This window comes from Meriones unguiculatus, chromosome 10 (assembly GCF_030254825.1).
Source record: "Meriones unguiculatus strain TT.TT164.6M chromosome 10, Bangor_MerUng_6.1, whole genome shotgun sequence".
In the NCBI taxonomy this organism is placed as follows: domain Eukaryota; kingdom Metazoa; phylum Chordata; class Mammalia; order Rodentia; family Muridae; genus Meriones; species Meriones unguiculatus.
In genome coordinates, this window is record NC_083358.1 from 107,343,684 (window position 1) to 107,366,468 (window position 22,785).

The following is a 22,785-nucleotide window of genomic DNA, read 5'->3' on the forward strand; positions in this document are numbered from 1 at the left end:
CACACACACACAGTCCTGGCCCTCCTCCATCCTACAAGCTCATCTACATCTTGCTCCACAGAACTGGACTTTTAAACAAGGGGATTAAAGTTTTCAAATGACTATTTTACATTCACTTAGAGTGGCCAGAATTAGACATATACTTGGTGTGAGTTGAAAACATGAGAGAAACAAGATTCTAAAATTGTGTCTGAAGCTGAAAAATAAAAGAGAAAGGACTCAATAGATATTCAGTAGCCACTCACTAAAACCCTTTCATAATGATAAAGACGATGGCGGGATATGGGTATTCTCACCATCCTATCTAGCCATCAGGTCCCTCCATCCTCACCACCCAGAAAGACTACATCCGAACAGTCTAGGAACGAGCAACATTTCACAGATACATCAACAGTATAAAAATGGCCCAAGCAGAGTGCGCCCAGAGAGATGGAGAGATGCCATATAAAAGAACTTACTTGCAGTAGCCTGTGCCATTGTGGTAAGTAACACAGGTCCCTTCATTCACACAGGGCTCGTGACCACCTCGACACTGCAAAGCTGAAAGAGAACACAAACTGGAGTCAGAAGTCAAGCATCAATCATAACACTTAGACTGCAAAGTGGGATCTAAAGAGAAATCATTCCCATACCACCTCTGCTCTGCAATTAGACTTTTAACTGACTTGTCATTGTTTTGGCTCCTCCAATCACAGAAGCCCAGATGTTCAGTGCACAGTCACATGTCCCAGTGACAGTAAGATCGCCAAAGCTGCACCAACCATAACAGGCCGTGATCCATTTAGGACTTAGACTCTTAAGAAGAGTATGTCTGAATCCACTGTTGTACCAGGCATGGTGGCACATGCCTGCAATCCCAGCACAGGCAGAGGCAGGCAGATCTCTGTCAGTTCAAGGCCAGCCTGGTCTACAAACGAAATCCAGGACAGCCAGAAAGCTACACAGAGAAACCCCGTCTGAAAAAAAAAAAAAAAAGACAAAAAAATCCTTTGTTGACTGTGTAAGACTTGAGTGGACAGTTGCTGACCAGATAAGGGGTTGCTTGGCTTCAGGTGAAGACTTAATAAAACAGGCCGCTTCACCATGAAGTCATAAGTGTCAACATCTACCAATGGGACCCAGACAAAAGGAGAATCTAAATCCATGGAGAAAGGAATCCATCGTGATCTCTCATTTCAAGGACCCACAAAAAGCAACAAGAAGATAGATGGTGCCAGAGATTGTAGGAGAAAGGACTAAAGTGAACAAAGCAGAGACTAGTTTTATGTTCACAGAAAGAAAAGCTCTCAAACGCGTTTCCCCTGCGCCCCTTGAGAGACAATGAAAACACTTTACTACTCAAGGCCCCCCAAAGCAGACTGCTTGGGGGGCACAGGGGAGCCACACCCCACAAATTCACTGATTTCAGCCAGGAGAGGGCAAAGTCCACCCAGTCCCACTTCTGGTACCTGAATGTTTAGCTTTTAGAGTTGGAATTTTTGTCACCAAATGCACATCAAGACTCCTAAGGACTACTAGAAAGGCAAGATAAAACCTAATCCAACCATCAAGAGGTTCATAAACCCCTCAGAAGTATTTAACAAGCACTCCACACACAGGAACTAAGCACTGACAAAAGCCCTGAAAAAATGAAAGGGGTTTTATCACACCCTTTTCCACAGCTGAAGAAACAGAGTGGGCAAGTGGGCTGTCAGATTATCACACCGGTGAGGCAGAGAGTCACACACAAAACTGACCGGGTGACCAGGCCCAGGTGTCACCACAGAGACAAGTCTACTTCCCAATACCAGGGATGGGCAGCCATTATTGTGACCATGTGCTGTACAGTGAGGGCCAAAGAGGCTAAGTGGCTTCCTCAGGAGCTATCAGATCCTATCTGGTGGTAGAACTGGCCTGAGCTCCAGGCCTTCCATCTCTGAAACAGCTGTTGGCATCATGGAGGCACTCATGAGGCTGTGCACTGAAGGGCGGGCTCTGGAAGAGGGATATCTCATCCGCATCCCACTTCCGTGTAAGGCTGAGAACTCCATCTTCCCACCCTGATAAGTCCTGCACAACTACTACAATCACAAATTGACGTCAGGTTATTTCTTCCATACTGCAGTTATCAAACTGATTTTTTCATTCTCTTTAGACACTTTTATTAGTTTCAGTGAGAGCCTGCATCTCTCTTCTTTAAAAACAGAAAGTATCCCCGGATGCGACTGCCCAGCAGGCACAGAGCAAGTGTCGGTTCTGCCTTCTGCAAGAATTCCAGTGAGCAGAAGCCAGTGTGAGTCCTAAGTCCTGTCTCCTGTACCTGGCTGTACAACTGCACGCAAGGCACCACCTCATACTACCTGTGAGCTGAAACAGGTAAGCTTTCCCTACCCCAGTCTAGGCTGGGTTAAATGTCCCACATCTCCTGTAAGCCAGCAGTGAGTGGCTGGGGCTCTGTGATGAGAGCACCTGCTGTGGGAGCAGGAAGACCTGAGTTTGATCCCCAGCACTCTGCAAAAGCCAGGCATGCCTGTGCACACCTGGGATCTCAACGTGAAGGGGGAGGGGTGGGGGGGAGTGGAGGCAGATCCCAGAGCTTACCGCACGGCCAGGCTAACCCCTAAAAGAAAGTTTTCTGCTCAGATCAAGACCCTGTCTCAAGACAGTCAGAGAAAAAGAAGTAGAGAAAGATATCAGCAGTTCTCCTCTGACCCTGACATGTACACACAGGGTCACTCAGAGTGCATACCACCCACAAACGCACCAACATTACACCACACACAAGGTAACAAGGTGTAAGAAATACAGCAAGTTTTAAGAAGCACATAAAAAATATGCAGTATATAAGGAGACGCTTATCCAAGAGAGCATGAAGACCCAGCCACCTACGACTCAGCCACAGGCAGGGGAAAAAAAAATCACAGCCTGTTCCTATTAAGTGTCCTAGCAAATCATTACAGTGACAGGTTCATAGAATACAAACAACCCAAAGTCAATATGTGGCAATCAATCTAGCAAATAACTTTACAGCCTTGTCCTAGAGAACCAATCCAATTTACTGACCAAAAAAAGAGGTGGTCTCCCCAGGCTAATAATTAATACCCCTTGGCTGGTTTGTGGAATTCTGCTACCTTGAACCTTTAACATTTCCTCAGCCACAGTTTTCCAAGTTCAGTATGCATCAGAGGCATCTGTTAAATCAGTACCAGGACTGATTTCGCCAGCCCCGATGAGTCCCAGGCGATGCTGAAGAGGTCTGAGGAGCCCCATGCTTGAGAACAGAACAAATGCACTAAGATTTGAGTGTCCAACTTAAGAAATCTCCCAACTCACTTAATCCAAACACCAAAGACTTTGCATAATCTAGGTGGTGGCAGTTTGAGACTAAAGACTATTCTAGGGCTACTTCTAAGTGAATGCTGTAATTATGTGTCATATAAAAAACTAAAACTTAGCCGGTTGCAGTGGTGCATGCCCATAATCCCAGCACTCCAGGAGGCAGAGACAGGGGGATCTCTGTGAGTTGGAAGTCAGCCTGGTCTACAAAGCAAGTCCAGGACAGCCAAGGCTACACAGAGAAACCCCGCCTCGAAAAACCAAAAGCCAAAAAAAGGAAGGAAGGAAGGAAGGAAGGAAGGAAGGAAGGAAGGAAGGAAGGAAGGAAACCTAAAACTTTGTAAACCAGACTGATACAGGAGAGATTGAGAGAGAGCACACCTCAAGATTCAGTGGTCTTACTTTTGGGTGAACATTTCAGTTTAACAACTTAAATGCAAATATGAAGACAGCTCACTTGTGTCAGAAAGCGAAGTGTTCGCTCAAATCGAAGAGTGGATGGAGCCTGAGACTCCAGCCCAACTTTTCTTCCTAAACTGCACACATTAGCAAGGTTAATACCAATCTTTCATGCTGTTGTCTGTATTTCTGTAATGCACCCACAAAACAAGCAAAGCAAACACAGGAAAGTGGACTTCCATCCCAGTCACTTGGCAGTGTGACACAATATTTAGAAGACAGCTTCTAGCATTTTTCCTTTTTTCAGTGTTTTGAGACAGGATCTCACTGTAGCTCTGGCTGTCCTGGAACTCACTATGTAGAGCAGCCTGGCCTGGAACTCACAGATACCTGCCTTCTGAGCACCACCCGGCTGAGACCTGCCTTCTAATACTCAGAACACAGCGTGTCCACTAGCAACGTAGGTGCAGGCCCTAATGTCAGGGATATTGTGGTCAACAAAGATATCCATCCTCTCACAATGCTGCTTCTTTTAGAGGAAAATGGATAACAAAAAAAAAAAAAAAATAGGTAAATAAAACCACTTTCGACAGTGGTATGCTCTAGGAAAAAAAAAAAAAAAGAAGTGAGTACAAATCCTTCACAAAGTCTTCAGATAGTAGTAAGAAAGGCCCATCTGAGTGGAGGGCCTAATAGCAATAAGAATTAAACATTGAGGCTTAAGAGCACTGACTGCTCTTCCAGAGGACCTGGGTTCAATTCCCAGCACCCACACGGCAGCTCACAATTATCTGTAGCTTCTGTTCAAGGGGATTCGTCACCCTCACACAGACATATATGCAGTCAAATACCAATATACATAAAATAGAAATAAATTAAAAATAAAAAAAAAAAAGAATTAAACATTGGTCACAGAAGGAAGGCCATGGAGGATGGGACCGGTCACAGCTGGTCAGGTCACAGCTGCTACTTCAAGTGGGAGGGAAACTGACTGAAGCTTGTCAAGTTCAAAGGAAAATGACACAATTTAATATAGAGTGTGATATCAGTAAATGGGACTGATTCCTCCCAGTTGCCGTCACCAGCACTCTAATAAAACAAGCTACGCAGAGCTTACTGCTCCCCTTTTAAAAAGGCAATAAAAAGCAGTGATTCACTAAATGTACAATTAGCACTACGCATAAGCAAAAAGCCCACGCCACCTAGGAGCACAGCCCTCAACTAGCACTGTGTGGAGATCAACCATGAGCGGAACAGTCTGTCCACACCGCCCTCATAGCCTACAGGGAAGGAAGGGGTAGAACAGAGAGAAACTGACCTAGCCAAATGACTCGAGAAAAAATATAAAAACAGCAAAAATTGCTTTTATTAGATGCCTTCAGTACACCTCTTGGTACCCACTATCCAAATCTTTCTACAAAGAACCAAGAAAACAGCACAGGCCCTCATTGCCATTTAGTCCAGACAAGGCTCCATATTTACTCAAGTTTATTAGCTGCCACTGTATACGAACACTGCAAACAAGGAAAGTGTCATTGATCTTTACCGGGTCTAATGCTCCAGAAATTCATCTTTGTAAAAACAGACTAAAGGTATCCAGACTTGATGGATTCCTCATCACAATTTTCTAGGCTTTGCAAGAGCTTTTCGGGCTGTGCCAGCTACGTATCACGGGTTTAAAAGCCTCCCTTTGTTTTAAGAATCTCTAACATGAGTAATTAAGTCTGGTACCCCAGACGGTGTAATCTGAGCAGCCTTCAATGTGTTTCACTCGTTGCTCTGACAAGTGATGGTTTAAATTGGCATTACTTGTTGCTTTGTAGCCTCTTCAAATAAGCCTCTGTCTGTTGTGCGCCTCACATGATTCCTTTCATACCCTGCTCCCTCTGCCTGCAGCTCGGACATCCACAGCTCCCTCAGACCAGACATTTTAATGCCCTGAATGGCCGCAGATCCTAAAGTATGTGGAGAAGAGTGACACAGGGCGCTTCTTTTTTCCCTTCAACGTTTATGCGAATTTCAAGTAGCAGAATCTGAGAGATGAAGTCTGGGTTGCTGGCTGGGCCTTGGCTGGGCCCGTCTGTTGCTTCTGGCACAGGGCCGCTGGAAGGAGCCCTGTCAAGTGAACAGGGTGATGTTTTCTAAAATGACTGCTTGCATTACTACCCAAAATAGGAGAATCCAGGGCAGACAGAGACACCGGGGATTTGCAATGATCCTCACAGCCTTCAATTTCAACAACAAAGCTCCCACTTCATTTCTTATTCCTTTTTTGGTCGGCCGGGGGGCAATGGGGGGAGATCAGCCATAGAAAAAAATGCAAACAAACAGAAGTGCAGAGGCCTTGAGTCCCGAGTGTCACTTTCAAACAGAAGCAAAGTGGGAGTGGCTGCCTACCTCCTGGAATCAGTCTTGATTAAAAGCAAAGCAGAAAAGCAGCGAGGGAGACATCGATTTTTAATTCCCCAATAATATGTCAAGGATCTCTTATGTTTTTCAGAGATCACCCAGAAGAAAATGTTTCCCACCTAAATATGCTGATTACTGATCCAGACAGGACGGCTGGAGGGTTCACAGTCTGGGTTGCTTTCCCAAAACTGAAACCTGTTATGGAGAAGAAGGAAGAAGGAGGAAGAAGGAGGAGGGGGAAGAAGGAGGAGGAGGAAGGAGGAAGGAGGAGGGTGGGGAGGAGGAGGAAGAGGAGGAAGAAGAAGAAGAAGCAGCAGCAGCAACAGTGTTTTTCTCTAGCCCAGGCTGGCCTTGAACTCCTGAGTGAGCCTCTTGCCTGTCTCTGAGGTGCTGGAATTAACAGAGATGAGTCACCATGCCCAGCATCTAGAATTTTCATTTTATAAAGAAATTCATCTCTATGAAATATTAATCCTTGATTCTAGAAACTGCAATTTTGGGAGGGACATGGATAAAATTCATCAATGTGCTGAGTCACAATGGAGTTTACTATGCAACATGTTTTTTCCTTCCTTTGCTTTTCTCTTATCAGAACTACAGAAAAAAAATTAAACCTCAATTGTGAGGCTGAAGCAAATGAGTTCAATAGATAAGTTGTGCCTTGGAGATTACACTATACACACATGGTTTGAAAACCCACAGAAGAACCAGAACGTATCCAGGCTGTTAATGGCACCTCAACATCCTCTCCCTCCAGACAGCACTTCACGGTGATTGCCTTTCCTCCCCCTCCTCCTCCACCTTGCTAATTCCTACCTGCACTCTGGATCAGGCAGCACAGCCTTCTTTAACAAGGCGACGCCATGCTCCAGTTCACTTTGATGTCGCCTCCACTACACCTCGGGCAGGCATCACCCGCTCACCTCAGGTCCATCAAAGTTCTCGAAAGGCTAGCACAGAAGGCTCATCTCCATGTGCCTGGACCAGGGAAGGCGTGCACTCACTACAACGCTCAACAAACTAAGTATTTAAGACCAAAACCTACGGACAGACTCAACAGTCAGCTTGTGTGATGAAAATGTTCAAAAGCTTCGGTTTTACTGTGCATGAAAACACCCAAATGAGACTCTCATAGATTTTACTTTTGTCAGGATAAGAAGCAAAATAAATGGAGAAAGACAGTAGAAATGTCCTGGCTTTTAACAAGAATAAAAGTTGGGAAAACAGAATTATACATGTCTGATTTTGGCAAAACTAAAATGCCTATCAAAGCTCCTGTCTTAAAATACACGTGAGTGGTGGCTGGAGAGACGACCCAGTGGCTGAGAGTACATACTGCTCCTCCTAGCACTCACATCAAAAGGCTCACTGCCACTTATAACCCAGCAACAGGCACCCTGTTGTGGCTTCGGTGAGCGCCTGCACTCATGTTCACACAGGCATGCACGCACGCACACACACACACACACACACACGCACATAACTAAATTAAGTGTTTATAACGTAACATTTGAGTGGTTGGCGATATTTCCTCTGACCCAACCCTCTGTGCACCTTTAGCCATATGCATCAAGGAGGGGACGTTGACTGATGAAGTGAGCAGCAGCAAAATAATTTACAATGAACCAGCAAATGCAAAAAATAATAATTAATTAGAAAATGAACAAAAAATAAATACATAACAAAAACACCTCAACGGTAACATTTCCAGGAAATTCAGGTGAAGACGCATGCTTGCTCTCCTCGCACAGTGAGTCCTTTTGCTCCTGACACGTCTACTGATCGGTGCGCAGAGCAGCGTGGTCCCAAGAAGCCCGATGTACTCCCTCAGCATAGATGGCCGCTCTGGGAAGAAAATGACACTACCCAAAACGGACACAGGTTCACAAGCCCACAAGGCTCGGCGAACTAAAGCCCCAGGTGGGAGAAGCAGCGCCATTCCCAGAGGCTGAAGCAGCCTGACCTCACATCTTCCATCTGATCTGCTGTACCATCTATACCTGGCCCCTTATCAAGGCAAAATCTGCCGACCACCAATTTCCTGCACTTTTAGTAAGTCCTCCCTATTATAAAGGTTTTGAAAAAAAAAAAAAAAAACTATTTTGTTAAGTACAACCTAAAATTTTTAAAACCCATAATTTTAAATAGAAGCTTTTAAGTACCCTTCCCAGAAAAAAAAATTATATATAATTTTCTTGCTACCCTCCCCCAAAAGAAGAAAAATGTCCTTTTAGCTTAAATTTCTCAGAGTGCTTTTAAATAGAGAAGACACTGTCTAGTGTTTGTTCATCCAGAGGTAGACTTTTAAAATGTCTAAGACACAAGGTTATATGAAAAAGGAAAAACAAAACAAAACAAAACAAAACAAAACAAAAAAACTATGATTGTTAAATGCTATTGAAAAACAATGTGGCAAGTTCCCAAAACCAAGCAGGGAAAATCCAGAGACAAGTCTCAGATTTCCTCACCAGCGCCATCCTCACGGTCTTTTTCAAAAATACCCTTGTGTGGTGGGAACAGAGGCTACTCAACAGCCAGGGACAGGCAGGAGCCACCGGAATACCACAGCTGATGTGCCAATGGCCACTGGTGATCAGGGGACGGCGCGCGGTCCAGCCGTGTGTTGTGAGGCACACTAGTCTGCAGAGGGTGACATCTACACGAATATCTGGGTCACACACACTCTGTGCCTACAGCCACAAACACTCACCCGAGCATGGTGTTCAACCCCAGAACTCCTGCACATGTTGCTGCGAATCGTCTAAGTCCAACAGCCTCAAAAGGTCCAAAACCCCTGGCCTCTACCTGGTACTCCAAATCAGCAAAGAGACACGCAGTGAGAAAAGAGAGTCTGGAGATGAGGAGCACATCACCCACGAGGCCCAAGCCTGGGACCAGTGGGAGCTGGAGGGAAGGCACCCGCTCCGAGACACGCCTCAAGAGGTCACAGGGACACAGCCCTACACTTCAACCCGTAGTCTCACTTTTCCGTTTCTCCATCCATTCCATGTGTTTCCTCACACGGAAACCTAATTCCTATTACCGTGAGGGCAGCAGAAAGGTGGCCACAGCTGACGGCAGCTGGTGTGTCCCCACCTCCAGGGAGCTCCCCTGTCCTCTGACTAAGTCAACTCGGAAACCTGAAGGCCTAGGGTGCCTGTGATAAAGTTCTCCTTGAGGCTAGAGAGACCAAGAGATGGCTCCATGCCACCTTTAGTCAGAAAGGTGTCACTTTCCTTGGAAGGGCCATGAGCGACAATGCAAACTCTAAAATCCTAAATGAAAACTTGAGGGGAATTTCTATGCAAGGTGCTGCCCCACTTCATCCCCTACTCATCATGAACAAGTCCTAAATCCCCCGAAGGATCCAAGAGTGAATGCCGTAGCTTACTCCCATCCCGGCTTCCTTTCTGACATTCCTCCTGTCTGGACCCTAGTTCTAGAACTAAAGCAACAGGAGCCCTTTCTGTTCCACCTAGGTCAACCCCGCTGTGAGGACAGGCACACAGTCAATGCTTGGAAATGATTGCCAAGCTGAACTGCCCACGGAATGGAGAAAACAGTAATTTTCTATCTCCCACCAAGAGAATGATAAACAAGACCTTAATTTCCCACTAAGCACAAGGAAAACCTGCAAAATGAAGGTTTATTGTAGCCTTTTAAAAAGGACATGGAGAGCTGAGTAGTGGGGATACTGTACTCCTTTTGTTTATCACTCTTAAGACTCTCTCCTCAGTAACAACTCACTCCTCTGTGCGGACATGGGAGTGAGGCGCCTGCTGAACAAGAGGGATTTACGGAGGAGTTTAACAGTTACACCACCCCATGCCCAGTGGGATGGGAACGGCCTGCCCACCATCACCTCATCACACTACCAGGGTCAAATCCTCTGGAGAACCTGGCACTGGTGCATGTAAGCCTGGGTTCAAGGAAGGGGACAGAGGAGTCACTGGTGGGGTTTGGTGTAGGGCTGGGGAGGCAACACCCCCGACCCCCAGCACATGATTACCTCACCGAAAGTATTAACCTCAGGAGACTGTAATCACTTTGGCTACCGGCCTGAATGTGCTCCATGGAAAGTCTCAAACACACTAGGTTTGATAGTTTAAAATATAGATGGATGAGAGAGAGAGAACAAACCAAGTATCTAGCTCCTGCCTGCCTCTACACTGTGTTCTGGCTTTGAACTGCTAGATTTCTAATTTATTCAGGCTCATGACTTTGAGCACAATGAACTTCAGCAGACCTCAAAACAACCCCAAGCCTGCTCCTGGTGACCTCACAGAGCATGAGGATGAGAATTTCAGAAACTACCTATCCACATCCAGAGCCATTTAGCTAGTGGGTCAAAGGTACCCACTCCAACCACAGATGAAGCTGGTGCTGACTGAGCTCCAATGAGCAACGAAGGCCACAGGTCCCCCACTGGATGCATTTAAGGCTGCCAACCCAGCTCCTCCAGGACAGGGACTCTCACCCGACTCCCACCTCCACCCCTCCACCCAGGTCTATGAATATTTGGTGGCCAAGAAGTAAAGCAGATAGCTGGTAACAACTCTCCACCAACTGTCCAAAAACAATGCTATAATAGAGCTCCTTCCCAGGCCAACCAGGGATCTTCACACAAATGGTCTCCTTTAATCCCGCCAACCCTGCAAGGCATGCAAAATCACATCAGCACCATTTTGCAAAAGAGGAAACCATTTAAAGTATAAGAGACTGGCCTACAGCCATCCCGATTTCCAAGCCAGGGCTAGAATGCAGTTTTTTGAGTTTGGTTTGGTTTGGTTTAGTTTTGGGGGCTTAGTTGGTTTTGTTTGTTTGTTTGTGTTTTTAATCCACTGGTCCTGCATTAGGTACAAAAAGACAAGAAGAAAAAACCCTGCAAGCTTGCATAGTCACATCTGTGACTACAACAGCCTCGTCAAACAGACAGGCGGGCACATATTAGGCATGCGGATGAGAGCCGTCTATGCCAGAGACCACGTGCTTGTGGAGTCCACAGAACAAGAGAGGCTGCCAGTGCTGTAGGCCAGACCCACCCTTGATACCTTCGACCCTACAAGTGGCACACATTCTTTATCATCACCCACACCCTGCCCAACAAGAGAACCCCACTTTGGAAAGCACATCAACCCTGGGGGCGGGGGTGGGGACAGGTTGCTTTTTGGGGCTAACACGGGCAGGGTAGAGGCTGAAACTGTTGAGTTCTTCCTTAAAAAAAAAAAAAAAAGAATACAACTAGACACCATTTCTTCTCAATAACAAAATAGCATCAAGGAAGGAAGAGAACACACAGGAATTAGCACTGGAACCAGACCTGAGGAACGGCCCACCACACCTCACCGTGACCAGACTTTACGCTCACAAACGGTGAGCCTGTTAACAGCAAGCATCGCATCACTGTCGTTATCACAGGGTCACAGAATCCACAATTCAAACGCTTAGATATAAATACCTCCAAAATAGAAAACACATCTGCAAACGAAGCTAATAAAAACTGAACCACTCAACAGGAAAAGCGTAGCCTGCGACTAGAGAACGCAGGTAATGACTAATGTGGTAAACCAAAATGCCATGGGGACCGGGTATTTTCTTCATCTGCTCAGCTTCTGCCCAATTAAGAGAATCAACAAAGACAGAAAAGAGACTAGACTACCTCTCAAAGCAAGAAATAAACTACCCTGACACATGTCCGTAATGCTGTTGGTTCCCAAGGAAACTTAGCTCATTCTTTCCACAAGGCCCAGACCCCGAGACTCGTGTCTTCCAAAGACAAGGTATAAATTTCATTACTACATCTTGGTACATTGTCCCAAAACTGCTACTTTGTTTCATGTCTGCATTATTCAATAACTGTACAAAAGGGGGGAGGGGCTGAGGAAAGCTCTCTGTGGTAAGGAATGCTGGCTGCTCTTCCAGAGGACCAGTTTGAGTCCTAGCACCGGCATACTCACAACCATCTGTAACTCCAATGACACCCTATCTGGGCCTCCAAAGACATAGCACATATGTAATGCACAAACATACATGCAAGCAAAACACCTAAAATAATAACTAATTTTTAAACTTTACTAAATGATGTAAAGGGGCTGGAGAGACGGATTGGTAATTCGGAGGACTGGCTGTTCTTCCAGAGGATACAGGTTCAATTCCCAGCACCCATAGGGCAGCTCACAGCCGTTTGTAACTCCAATCCTCGGAGATCTGATGCCACCTTTTGGCCTCTGTCAGTATTGCACTGCACATATATGGTACACAGACACACTTGCAGGCAAAACACTGGCACACATAAAGTTTTGTTAAAGAAAAATATTAATAAAAAGATGTTAAAATATACACATTACTTTTCTGCACTCTTTTTTGGGCTTTGTTATTGTTGTTTGGTTTTGGTTTTGCTTGTGGTTTTGTTTTTGTTGTGCTTTTTTTGTTTGTTTTTGTTTTTGTTTTGTTTTGTTTTTTCCAGACAGGGTGTCTCTGTGTAGCTTTGGTTGTCCTGGACTGGTTTTATAGAGCAGGCTGGCCTCAAACTCACGAAGATTCACCTGCCTGTGCCTCCCCGAGTGCTGGGAGTATGCCACCATGCCTGGCCTTTTCTACTTTCTTAATGGCACATTTTAAGGACTTTTTTTTCTTCTGTGTATATGTGTTTGAGTGTAGGTTTGTACACAAGAGTCCTGGCACCCACAGATGCCAGAAAATGGTATCAGATCCCCTGGAGCTGGAGTTACAGGCAGGTGTGAGAGCCAGATGTTGCTTAGAACTAAAGCTCTGGTCCTCTGTGAGAGCAGTGCATGCTCACAGCCAGGAACCATCTCTACAACCCATCTTTATAACACTGAGTACCACACACCATATAGCAACTTGGTATTGGTAGGACTTGGATTGGTAGATGAATTAAAAGGAAGCTTTAAACTACAGTACATTTATTTTAAAAAAAAATTATAAAGTGTTCTGCTAAACTCAAGAAATCCAATGACAAAAATCTGAAAGAAATATAAACAATTTTGAAAAATATCAGAGCACAAAGGGGGAGGGGGCTACAATCAAGAAGAAAAACAAACAGGCAACTTCTCATCCAAGCCCCACGTCTGAACAACAGCTGTCTTTACTCAGCTGGAGGAAAACCACAGGGCTGGAATACCTCAATGCACCGTCCGAGGCTAGCAGACCGCTGCTGACTCACCCTTGAGAGGACACTTGGGTGAACTCGTTTTTCCAGTGGCATTAATGAGCCCGGCAGCTCTAATGCTGAGACCGGCAGGTCCACAGCTGAAGAAGTGCCTGGAAATATCTGTATGTCAGACATACACAGAGTCCCTGTCCCTAAGTCTGTCTGTGTCTACCTTGCAGCCAGCTAGTCCAGTTCCACTTTTTAATATCTCAAATGGCAACCGGTACTATTCCTGTTTTATCACAAAAACAGAAATTCTTCCAATACCAAAATAATCTTTTGCTGCATCTATTCAGTGTCCTATTCCCTCAGCTAATCCCCACAGTGCTGGGCTTCCAAACTGTGAAATGCAATTTGCTGTTATTTTTCTCCTGCTTGTTTTTAAGCCCTGCTCAACTTTGGCCCTGCACAAAGGCCCACAACAAATCCACAGCTCTTGCATGATGCTAGCAGCCTTGAGCAGAACTCCCCTCCCCCATGTATCAACCATTTTATTACTCTGTCACTTCTAGCTTACTCTCAAGTAGGCTGATATTTTTTCTATAAACATTTATCAAGTGCTAACTCTGGATTATGAGCCCGGCTAGCGACCATGATGAGAAGGAAAGACTTACTCACACCAAACGCCAGCCCAGACCATTGCGGGGAGAGCTGTTAGTTCTCCTTTCCCAAAGCCAAAAACACCATTCTCCCAGCAACACAGTCAACTTAATTCACATGCACATTCTATCCTCATCGTTTCCACTCCAGAAGCATAGCCTCTTAATTCACAAGGCCCACTTTGCAGAGGGCATCAGAAACACTGGGAGTAAAAGATAATCTATTTCATGAACAAGCCAAGAGCTTTGGCAATAAACTCTTCAATTTACATTCTGAATCAGTAGTCTGCAAAATGAGGTGTGTGTATCCTAGAACGGGGGGGGGGGGGGGAAGGTGCAAGACCCTCCGCTGGGGTGCTGGAGGAAATGTCAGAGCAGTCTAAAAACGCATGGGTAAGCTTTACTAAGAGTGTGCACACATGGTGGGGGGCAGGCTACTGGCTATACGTTCATAGGATTCATAAATATTTATTCACAGAACGTGCTCAGAACAATGTTTTTCTTGGGACATACTGTTTTAAAGTTTGAAGGCACCTGTTTTACCCACTCCACCCAGTAGGGTAAGCATGGCCTTCAGGGCACGCAGCAGGCCAGGAAAATGCTGAGACAACCTGGGCACCTCTTATGCCCTCACCCTCACAAACATGAGCCAGGAGTTAGAGGCACCTCGAAGACTAACACTCCTTCAGTCATTCAGTTCTCGTCAGAATGTTAGGGGGGTTAAAAAAAGAAAAATCGGGTGTGACCTGGGTTCCATGCTTGGCTCTGTCACCAACTGCCAAGAACTTACCAATCTCTTGGTTTTCTTCTTACTCTAGTATTATGCTGCTGCTTGTTCGCGTCCTTCCTCGCTTCGTGCCCCAGCACGTGCTACTCTAACCAGTGTACTAGCTGTACCTCAGCGCCCGTCACAGCTCCCTGCTTCTTTCCCCAATGACGCCATGACTACACCCCTCAGCACCCGTAGACTGTTTGTAAGAAACTAAAGAGCACTTGCCAGAAGGCTTTATCAGGATTCCCAAGTGACCTTCAGGGTCCTGGTTACTTCTGGACAGGCTATGAATGCTTCTGTCTGCAGTACTTGGGGCAGGCCAACATGCCTCAGTCCTGCCCTGATCCAGATCAACGACTCACGTAAGGGGAAACTAACAGGAACATACGCTACCCAGCTAGTGAAGAGATATACAGAGCAGCAAGAGACAAGGGAGACAGCGCCTGCCGGGGAGGACAGGCTATGAAGAAAGTGGCTCTGAACTCAGCAGAAACCAAAGAAGGAACTGAAGAAGGCATAGAGAAACATGAACTTGCTGGTAGGCCACCCTTCTCACTCCAAACAGCTATGGCCGCACTGCCAAAATAATTAGCAATTACATGAGTTAACACAGAAACATTACGTACACCCTGTGCTGTTCACTAATGCTATCGTGTTCATTCCATCACGCACGCCAGAATTCCCTGGAGAAATGTTCTGTCTTTATCTGCAAACAGTGGGGCTCCATGGCTGAATTTTCACCTACTCAGGGCGGGTTGAGGTTCAACTTCCCTTTTCAGGCTCGGTCAACATCCCTAACGCTTCCACAACATATTTCCCATCACGGGAAGATAAGACTCGATTCCCAGGCATTCCCAGCACTGTTGAGGGAACAGCTTGGGAAGGAAGTAGGTGACTGCCTGTTGTGTGGCCACTATTTCCATGCTCTTAAAAAGTTGGTTTTTCTCAAGCCTAAACTTTGAAATCTGCTGAAACCAATCCTCATAGCCTGTGAGTCCACAACTGAAAAAGCTGGAGCTTGCTGTCATTTTACAGTAACCTAGAGTGAAAAATACGTATTATATCCACATATAAGTTTACACACCTCACACAACACTTATCCCACTGTGATGCTTTCAATTTATTCCATTATTTTCCCACAATGTGCTGTTTGATGCCTACCAATCTGGCTCCACACACAACAGGTACACACAGCTCACAGGCTAAAACCACTGGGCTGAACCTGACAGAAAAGAGCATAACACTGCAGTCAAGAGTAGCACGGCCAATAACTAGCTGTTAATCTTGGAATAATTACCCACTTTTTCTTTTCTTTCTTTAAAAAAAAACATTATGTGTATCAGTATTTTGCATGCATGCATATCTATGAACCATAAGCAAGCAATGCCCAGAAAGCCAGAAGAGGGTGTCAGATCCCCTAGAACTGGTGTTACAGTCAGTTTGAGCTAATATATGGGTGCTAGGAATTGAACTCGGGTCCTCAGGAAGAGTAGCCAGTGCTCTTAACTGCTGAGCCATCTCTCCAGCCCCAAGTTGCCTTTCAAAGTTTATCAGCTTTTAAATTCTGATTAAAACACTGAGGTTTTTCTAAGGATTAAATGCACCATCAGCCTCGCTGCATGTCTAGCAGAAGACCACACAGTCAATAAAGCTGTGTGGATTACTGGTAAGACCATGCTTACTAACCGGGATTACTAGCAGGGATTCCAAAAGAGAGCAAATGAGCAAAGAGAAGGCTTACCTATCCACATCACTAACCAGCAGGAACAGGTCAGTGCTGGCCTGTGCTCACTGCAGGCCCACACATGAGGGTTTTTAACATTTTCTTCAAAAATCCACAGCAATGCTAACAGTGCCCAGCACTGAATATGTGTTGAATGAATTCAATCATGCAGGAATGAAAGAAATGGATGCATGCAAGAAATGGATAGCTATGAAGAGGCATGAGCTACCTACCCCATTATTCAGCACAGGAAGAAACTCCTCAAAAAAAACACCAAATATATTTGTTCATTCAGTTTTTACCTAGCACATGCCCTGGGCTCACACTGTCCTTACCTGGACGTCTGGAAACCATACTCAGGGCACTTCCTCAAACCTACAATGGTTCTCAGATGGCAAACAAGCCCACGGGCACTGCCTGCACTGTTAGTCCCGGCTCTGAGTGCTCTGCTCCGGCAGCCAGACCCCCTGTGCTTGCCCATTGGTCAGAACACTGAGAACTCATCAAGCATCTGTGCTGCACAAAGAAACGTACTCCCAAAATAACCTGCCCAAAGCTACAGGCTGCAGCATGCTGATAAACCTCCAGCACAAATGTGGAGGTCCGAGGGCAACTCCATCCAGCCGCCTCTCACCGAAAGCCGTGGGGAAGCCCCCAGTGCTGGCGGACTCCAGCCAGAACCACAGTGGGTCAGAGACAATGGGATGGCTCTCATGAAGAGGCAGCAGACTGGGCCTCTTTCCACTGTGGAAGTGAATCCTAACACACTTTCCTAGAGCCAAGGGTGCATCTTTTTAAAACAAGAAGATTCTACACTTTTGCCAATAAAGCAGCAATCCACTTCTCCAAAGAGAGACAGAGGACCAGACTTTGTTGTCCTTAACTCGCCCAGGTGTCTGCAGTACAAGTTGGCCTGAGATCTCACAGGCCCCCGCCACAGTGTCTTCAGACACATGGCCTGGGCTCCGTAAGAGGTACCAGCGTTGACACACTAGTACGGGTTCTGTTCTCACATGCAAATTATGCCTGTGAACTGATTCCTTCCCTCCTACTCACGGTGACCCAAATGCATTGCATTAAAAAAGTACCCACAGGTGACTTAACAGCAGTTGTAACAAAACCATAGACTAGAAAGAGTGAACACCCTCACACAAACAAAGCAGCACGGCGCCACCGGAGGCTCACAGATGAGAAAGAACTGCTTTTCAGAAAATGGCCCCCAATACATTGGCCCTTCCTGTTGCGTCAGGAAGGAACAGCATTTATGAAAACCAAGAAACGAAATGAATTCTTTCGAAACTTCTCAAAAGAGAATGCTTAAAGCGCAGTTTGGGGAGAAGGCAGGGGGAAAGGCTGCTCTCCTCAGGGCTGACCTAACCTTTGTCAGAGCTGCACTGTCTTTCCGTGTGGCCCTGAAGAAAGAGCTGAGCCATTATCGCTGGTGATAGTGACCAGCAGATGTGGATGAGATGATTGCACAGGACCAGTTCTCAGAGTCCCGGCTTGTGTAATCGGGTGTGTCAATCTATGTCACTCCACAGATGGTTATTAAGCGAGCTACAACTTCCCTAAATCTATCTTCCAGGAGGCCTGAGCAGTACTCTGGATAGCTATTCTCTGCCAACTGAGAAGAGGAGCAGAGATAAACATCTTTTCTGAAAAAACAGTTCAAAGTCTATTGTTCCTCCCTCTACATACACACATATACACACACACACCTACCTAACAGGGATGCCTAATTTCTTGCAAGGACTGTAACAAAGATACTAATTTATCCCCCTTCTTTCTCTTCTTTCTCTCTCCTTCTACATGGCCTAGGTGGCCTTAAACTCAATTTTCCTGTATCTGCCTCCCCGAGTGCTAGGGTTGTTCGTGACCATATCTAGAGTTCCACAGTTTCCTACGGAAAGACTGTACAGATGCTGGGGAGCTTTCTTTGCCTCGGGAGCAACCCTGCTCTCAAGAGTTCCAGGGATTACAGCAGAGACTCAGCTGTCACCTTCTTCCTGAGAGCAGAGTGTAGCACCATCCTGGTACAGCTCAGGGACAGCAGCATTAACAGTGGCACTCCAGGGACCACAGGCCAAGCACAAATGGCCAGCTGGACTGCTGCAAGAGTCAAAATGGTAGTCCCTTTGTGGTTGACAACATGTCAAACTTTTGACCAGCCCCTCACAGGTGTGACAACCTAGAACATTTTATAAAGGGTTCCTTTAATAAAAGGCACACACTCCGTGGATGTAAGCAGGGGCTTTCGGACCACCATTACACCCATAAGCACAGTACAGGCCTGTGGGTTTCCTGTCTCCTGAACATCCAGCGGCTAACACTTAGCCACCATGCATTCTCTCCTGAACGCTGTCACTCGGTACTCCCACAGAACCTAAACTCACACTTCCTCGTGGCTGTATATGTACAATCAGCATTAACAAAACATGTTCTAGTTCCTCGTTTTGATGAGAAGGAACCCGAAGTGCACTTGCAGAAGTGACAGTGCAATGTGGACACACCCATACGCATACGCAACATGTATTCCATTTCAATTTAATGGTATAATGATTAAGGAAAGGAACACTGCCAGCTAGGGCTTAAACCACTTTAAGGAGTGGCTCCTGTGGTCTATTAGGTAACCTTTGGAGAGGAGGGTGGATGGTGGGTGTATGTATGCGTGTGTGTGTGTGTGTGTGTGTGTGTCTGTGGACATGTGCCTGCATATACTCATGATGCATGTGCAACAGCACACATATAGAGGTCAGAGGGCAACTTTCAGAAGTTGGTTCTTTCCTTCGACCATGTGGGTTCCAGAGAGCAGATAACCTCAGGCTGCCAAGCTTGTCGGCAAGCACCTTTATCTACTGAGCCCGCTCGGTGGCCTTTGTTTGGGGGTTTTGAGACAGGGTAGTCCAAGTTGGCTTGGAACTCACTATGCAGTCTAGGCTGGCCTTGAACTAACCACCATCATCCTGCCTCAGCTTACTGAGTGCTGGAACTGCTGGCAGAAGCAACCACGTCCACTTTAACCTTAGGGAACGTTAAGGAACAGTTGCACCGGCCCACACGGAAAGAAACAAAGCCTGACATACAGAGAATGGATGATGAACAAGTAAGTGTGAGAAAAAACACAAAGTGAAGGTGAGTGGGCGGGCATATGGAGCCGACACGGTGGCTTCAGCTGTGACAGTGACACTTTCTGCCAGCTTGCCCCTTGGGTCCAGACCTGGTTAGGTTAGGTGGGACAGGGACAAACGACGAGAGCAACACTTGGACAGTACAACTTTGGGGAAGGCTAACAGAGCATTCTAGGGAAAGAATGCTTGAAGTCTAACCAACAGAGACCATTACACGGAAGAAAAGGCTTCCACGCAATGGGGAGCAGAATCCAGACTGAGGGGTGCCGTGGAGGAAGCTATCATACACGTAAGACCTGGGTTCCGGGCCTGGCTTTGCCAGATACTACCTACCACGTGTAAGAATTCCCTGAAGATGCTTGAGAGTCACTGTTCTCATCTGCACAACTAGTATAATCACCTTCTCTCCTCGGCAGGGTTGATCTAAGGCTCAAGTAAGACGGGGGTTGAGAATCAACTAGGAAACATTTAATGTAATTGTTTCAAAAAAAATTTTTCCAGTCTAAACAAACAAACAAAGAAAAAGCCCTCACCCATTTTGGGGCCAGAAATGATAAATAGCTACATGATTTAAATTAGGAAAGCCCCTCCCCCAGCCCACATGGCAGGAAAAATGTACATCAGATGATTACATCGACCACTTCTGAACACGGCTTCTCCACTGTCCCCCTGCTGTCTCGACCACACCGGAGCAGGCACCAAGCCCCCACCCCCGCCCCACTCCCAGCCTTCTCTGGTACAAATTTAACTGGAGGCTACTTCACCTGCCTCTTAGACAAGCCCTCGATGCTGAAAATCAACAGCTTCTAGCACCTGAAACCCGATTTCCATGGATGTGGGGTTACAGACAGAAACAATCCAACCAAGTAGCTTCACACTGAAAGTAGCCTTGCTTTGAAATCCTGAGCGGTATTTTTCTATGAATCAAAGGCTTCTGAGGTGAGAGAAACAAGAGGCTGCAAACTATGAACAAAACAACTGGAAATGGGCCTACAAGGGTCAGTACCAAACAGTAATGCTTTCAGCCTGCACTTTGGGTAATCCCTAATCTTGCCTTGGAAGTGGAGCAGAGCTTAACAGGAGCCACTGGAACCAACAGTTCCAGGGGAGAAAAGCCCCAATGAGGAATTACCACGGGACTAATGACATTTAAAGTTCAGGGACCCCCCTCCCACCTTTGGGCATCTACTTAGTGCCCAGAGCCACACAGGCAAAATTAAGTGTCTCCAGGCTTTAAACACACACTACAGGTTAGTTAATACAGTTGCTCCTGTTACACAAATGAGGGAACTGAGGCCTAAAAGACTTTAATGGCTTATCTGATATTCCCAGCTGATAAGAACCAAAGCCAAGTCTACCTGCGTTCCAAAACTCACCAGCTACAGAGACACCCCAAGCGCTCCAGGAAGCGTATCTAAAAGTTATTCTGATGGGTGCTCAGAAATAACCAGCGTTAACTGCCATCTCCTTGCCATTACGCTACTCTCCACCATTCTCCCATTACTGTTCAACTGGCAGTACAATCCTTGAGGAAAGTCAGGTATATCTGAAAATACGTTTGCAGGCCCAGGACAAGGCCTGCACTGCAAAGCAGAAAGGATAACCTGGGATTCCCTCCTGCTGTCCAACAAGCCTTCTCCTAAACATTAGTGCAGAGGGCCACCCGTTTGCCATTCCAGAGGATATGGTTGGGGGGAGAGTCCGTGGAAAAGACAAGCCATCTTCATTGCTGTCCGGCAGTGACAGGTGTAGAATGCCATACAAAGGGCAGGTTGGAACTGGCTAGTTTTAACTAAATCTAGTCAGGGCAGGTTCGAAGTGGCTACTTTTAACTAGTATCTAGGCAGGGCAGGTTGGAACTGAGTAGTTTTTGTACCTGTGAGGTCATGTTAGAACTGGGTAGTATTAGTAAGTAGCAGGCTGTGTTCATTGTTGAGAGACTAAAGCATTCCAATCATTTTACACTCCTCTTTTTGAAGGACACAGTGAGAATATAAATGCACAGTCCAGAGAAAGCTATTTGTAACAAAAAAAAAAGCCTGCCAGAAAATATTTCTGAGCACAAATAGGACTCTAGGCTACCATTTTCAATCTTTCTAAACTTTTCTTATTACAAGAAAAAAGAAAAACCTATACATATTCATTCCTGGTCTTAATCTACTGAAGAATTTCTTTGGGAAGGATCAAGAAATAACACAGAAAAGACCACTAAACAACTTTTTTTTGTCATTACTATCAATTATAAATAAATCCTTCCTAGTTAGAAAAAGATTTAGAAGAAACTAGAATTCTTCCAAATGGAAGCAGGTAGTTCTAATAATTTCCATAATATTATGCAGGTATTCGATCAGATTTAAAACACTGCTATGAAGAACAAAGTGCCAATTCAGTATGCAGATTATCAAATGTGTCGCTGTGTCGTCAGTGGGACTGCGGAATCCCACCAGACTGCCCTTCTGTTGGGAGCCGGCTTGGAGCCGGCTAGTGGGGCTCAGCCGCAGCAGAGCCGTAGTCCACCGGCTACGAGGGTCACGTGCATGGCCATTCCCTGGCCTTCCTGTGACCAGAGATCAAAATGCTTACTCCAAGAACTGAAAGAAATGAGTACTGCCTTCCCAAGCATCTGTCACCTCATAAACCCTCAGAACATGGAAGTGACTGGAAGTCACATAAGCTCCATGAGAACAGAGGTTTCTGTCTGTTTGCTTTACTTTATTAACAAGGAGACATGTCTTGGATCAGTTTTCACACAGGCACTGCAGCTTCTCCAGAGTGCTGTCTGAACGTATCTCTGTTACATCAAAAGTCCCTAGCTCCCCCCATCCCACCCCCCACTTAGGGCAGTCCTCTCAAAAAGCAGCTTCAAATGATTTTTTTTTAGAAAAATCCAAATTATAGGAAACATGTTTAAGTGTTTTAAGTTTGATATCTGAGTTAATATGAACACACTTAACATTTTCTGTCAACTGTGTGCTTAGCAGTAATTATAAATATCCCAGACGGTAAGAGAACCTTTCATACTCCCACAATAGAAAAACAAAGTCTTAAAAATAATTATAGAGGGAGCAGAAGGGAGTGGTAGGTAGAAGGTGGCTTACAAAATCTGTAAAGCAGAATCTGGAATTTTGTCTTAAAACAAAACCTGACAACCATTTGTCCAAGGCTGCCAAGACTCAAGATAAGCAAGCTGTCTCGGGAAACAAATGTTAAAGTACATCTGAGACAGCAGCTTCCAGGCCTGGCTGATCCAACTCCGAACCATCAGT

The 22,785-nt window shown here is 45.7% G+C and overlaps 1 protein-coding gene across 1 annotated transcript in view; it reads right to left on the reverse strand.

Annotated features, from left to right (window-relative positions):
- Positions 1-22,785, reverse strand: part of Notch2 (notch receptor 2) — a 138,764-nt gene that overhangs the window by 101,539 nt on the left and 14,440 nt on the right. The window contains exon 2 of the mRNA XM_021632350.2: positions 459-540. Coding sequence (XP_021488025.1) covers positions 459-540 — 82 coding nt within the window. The remainder of the gene's footprint in view (positions 1-458; positions 541-22,785) is intronic.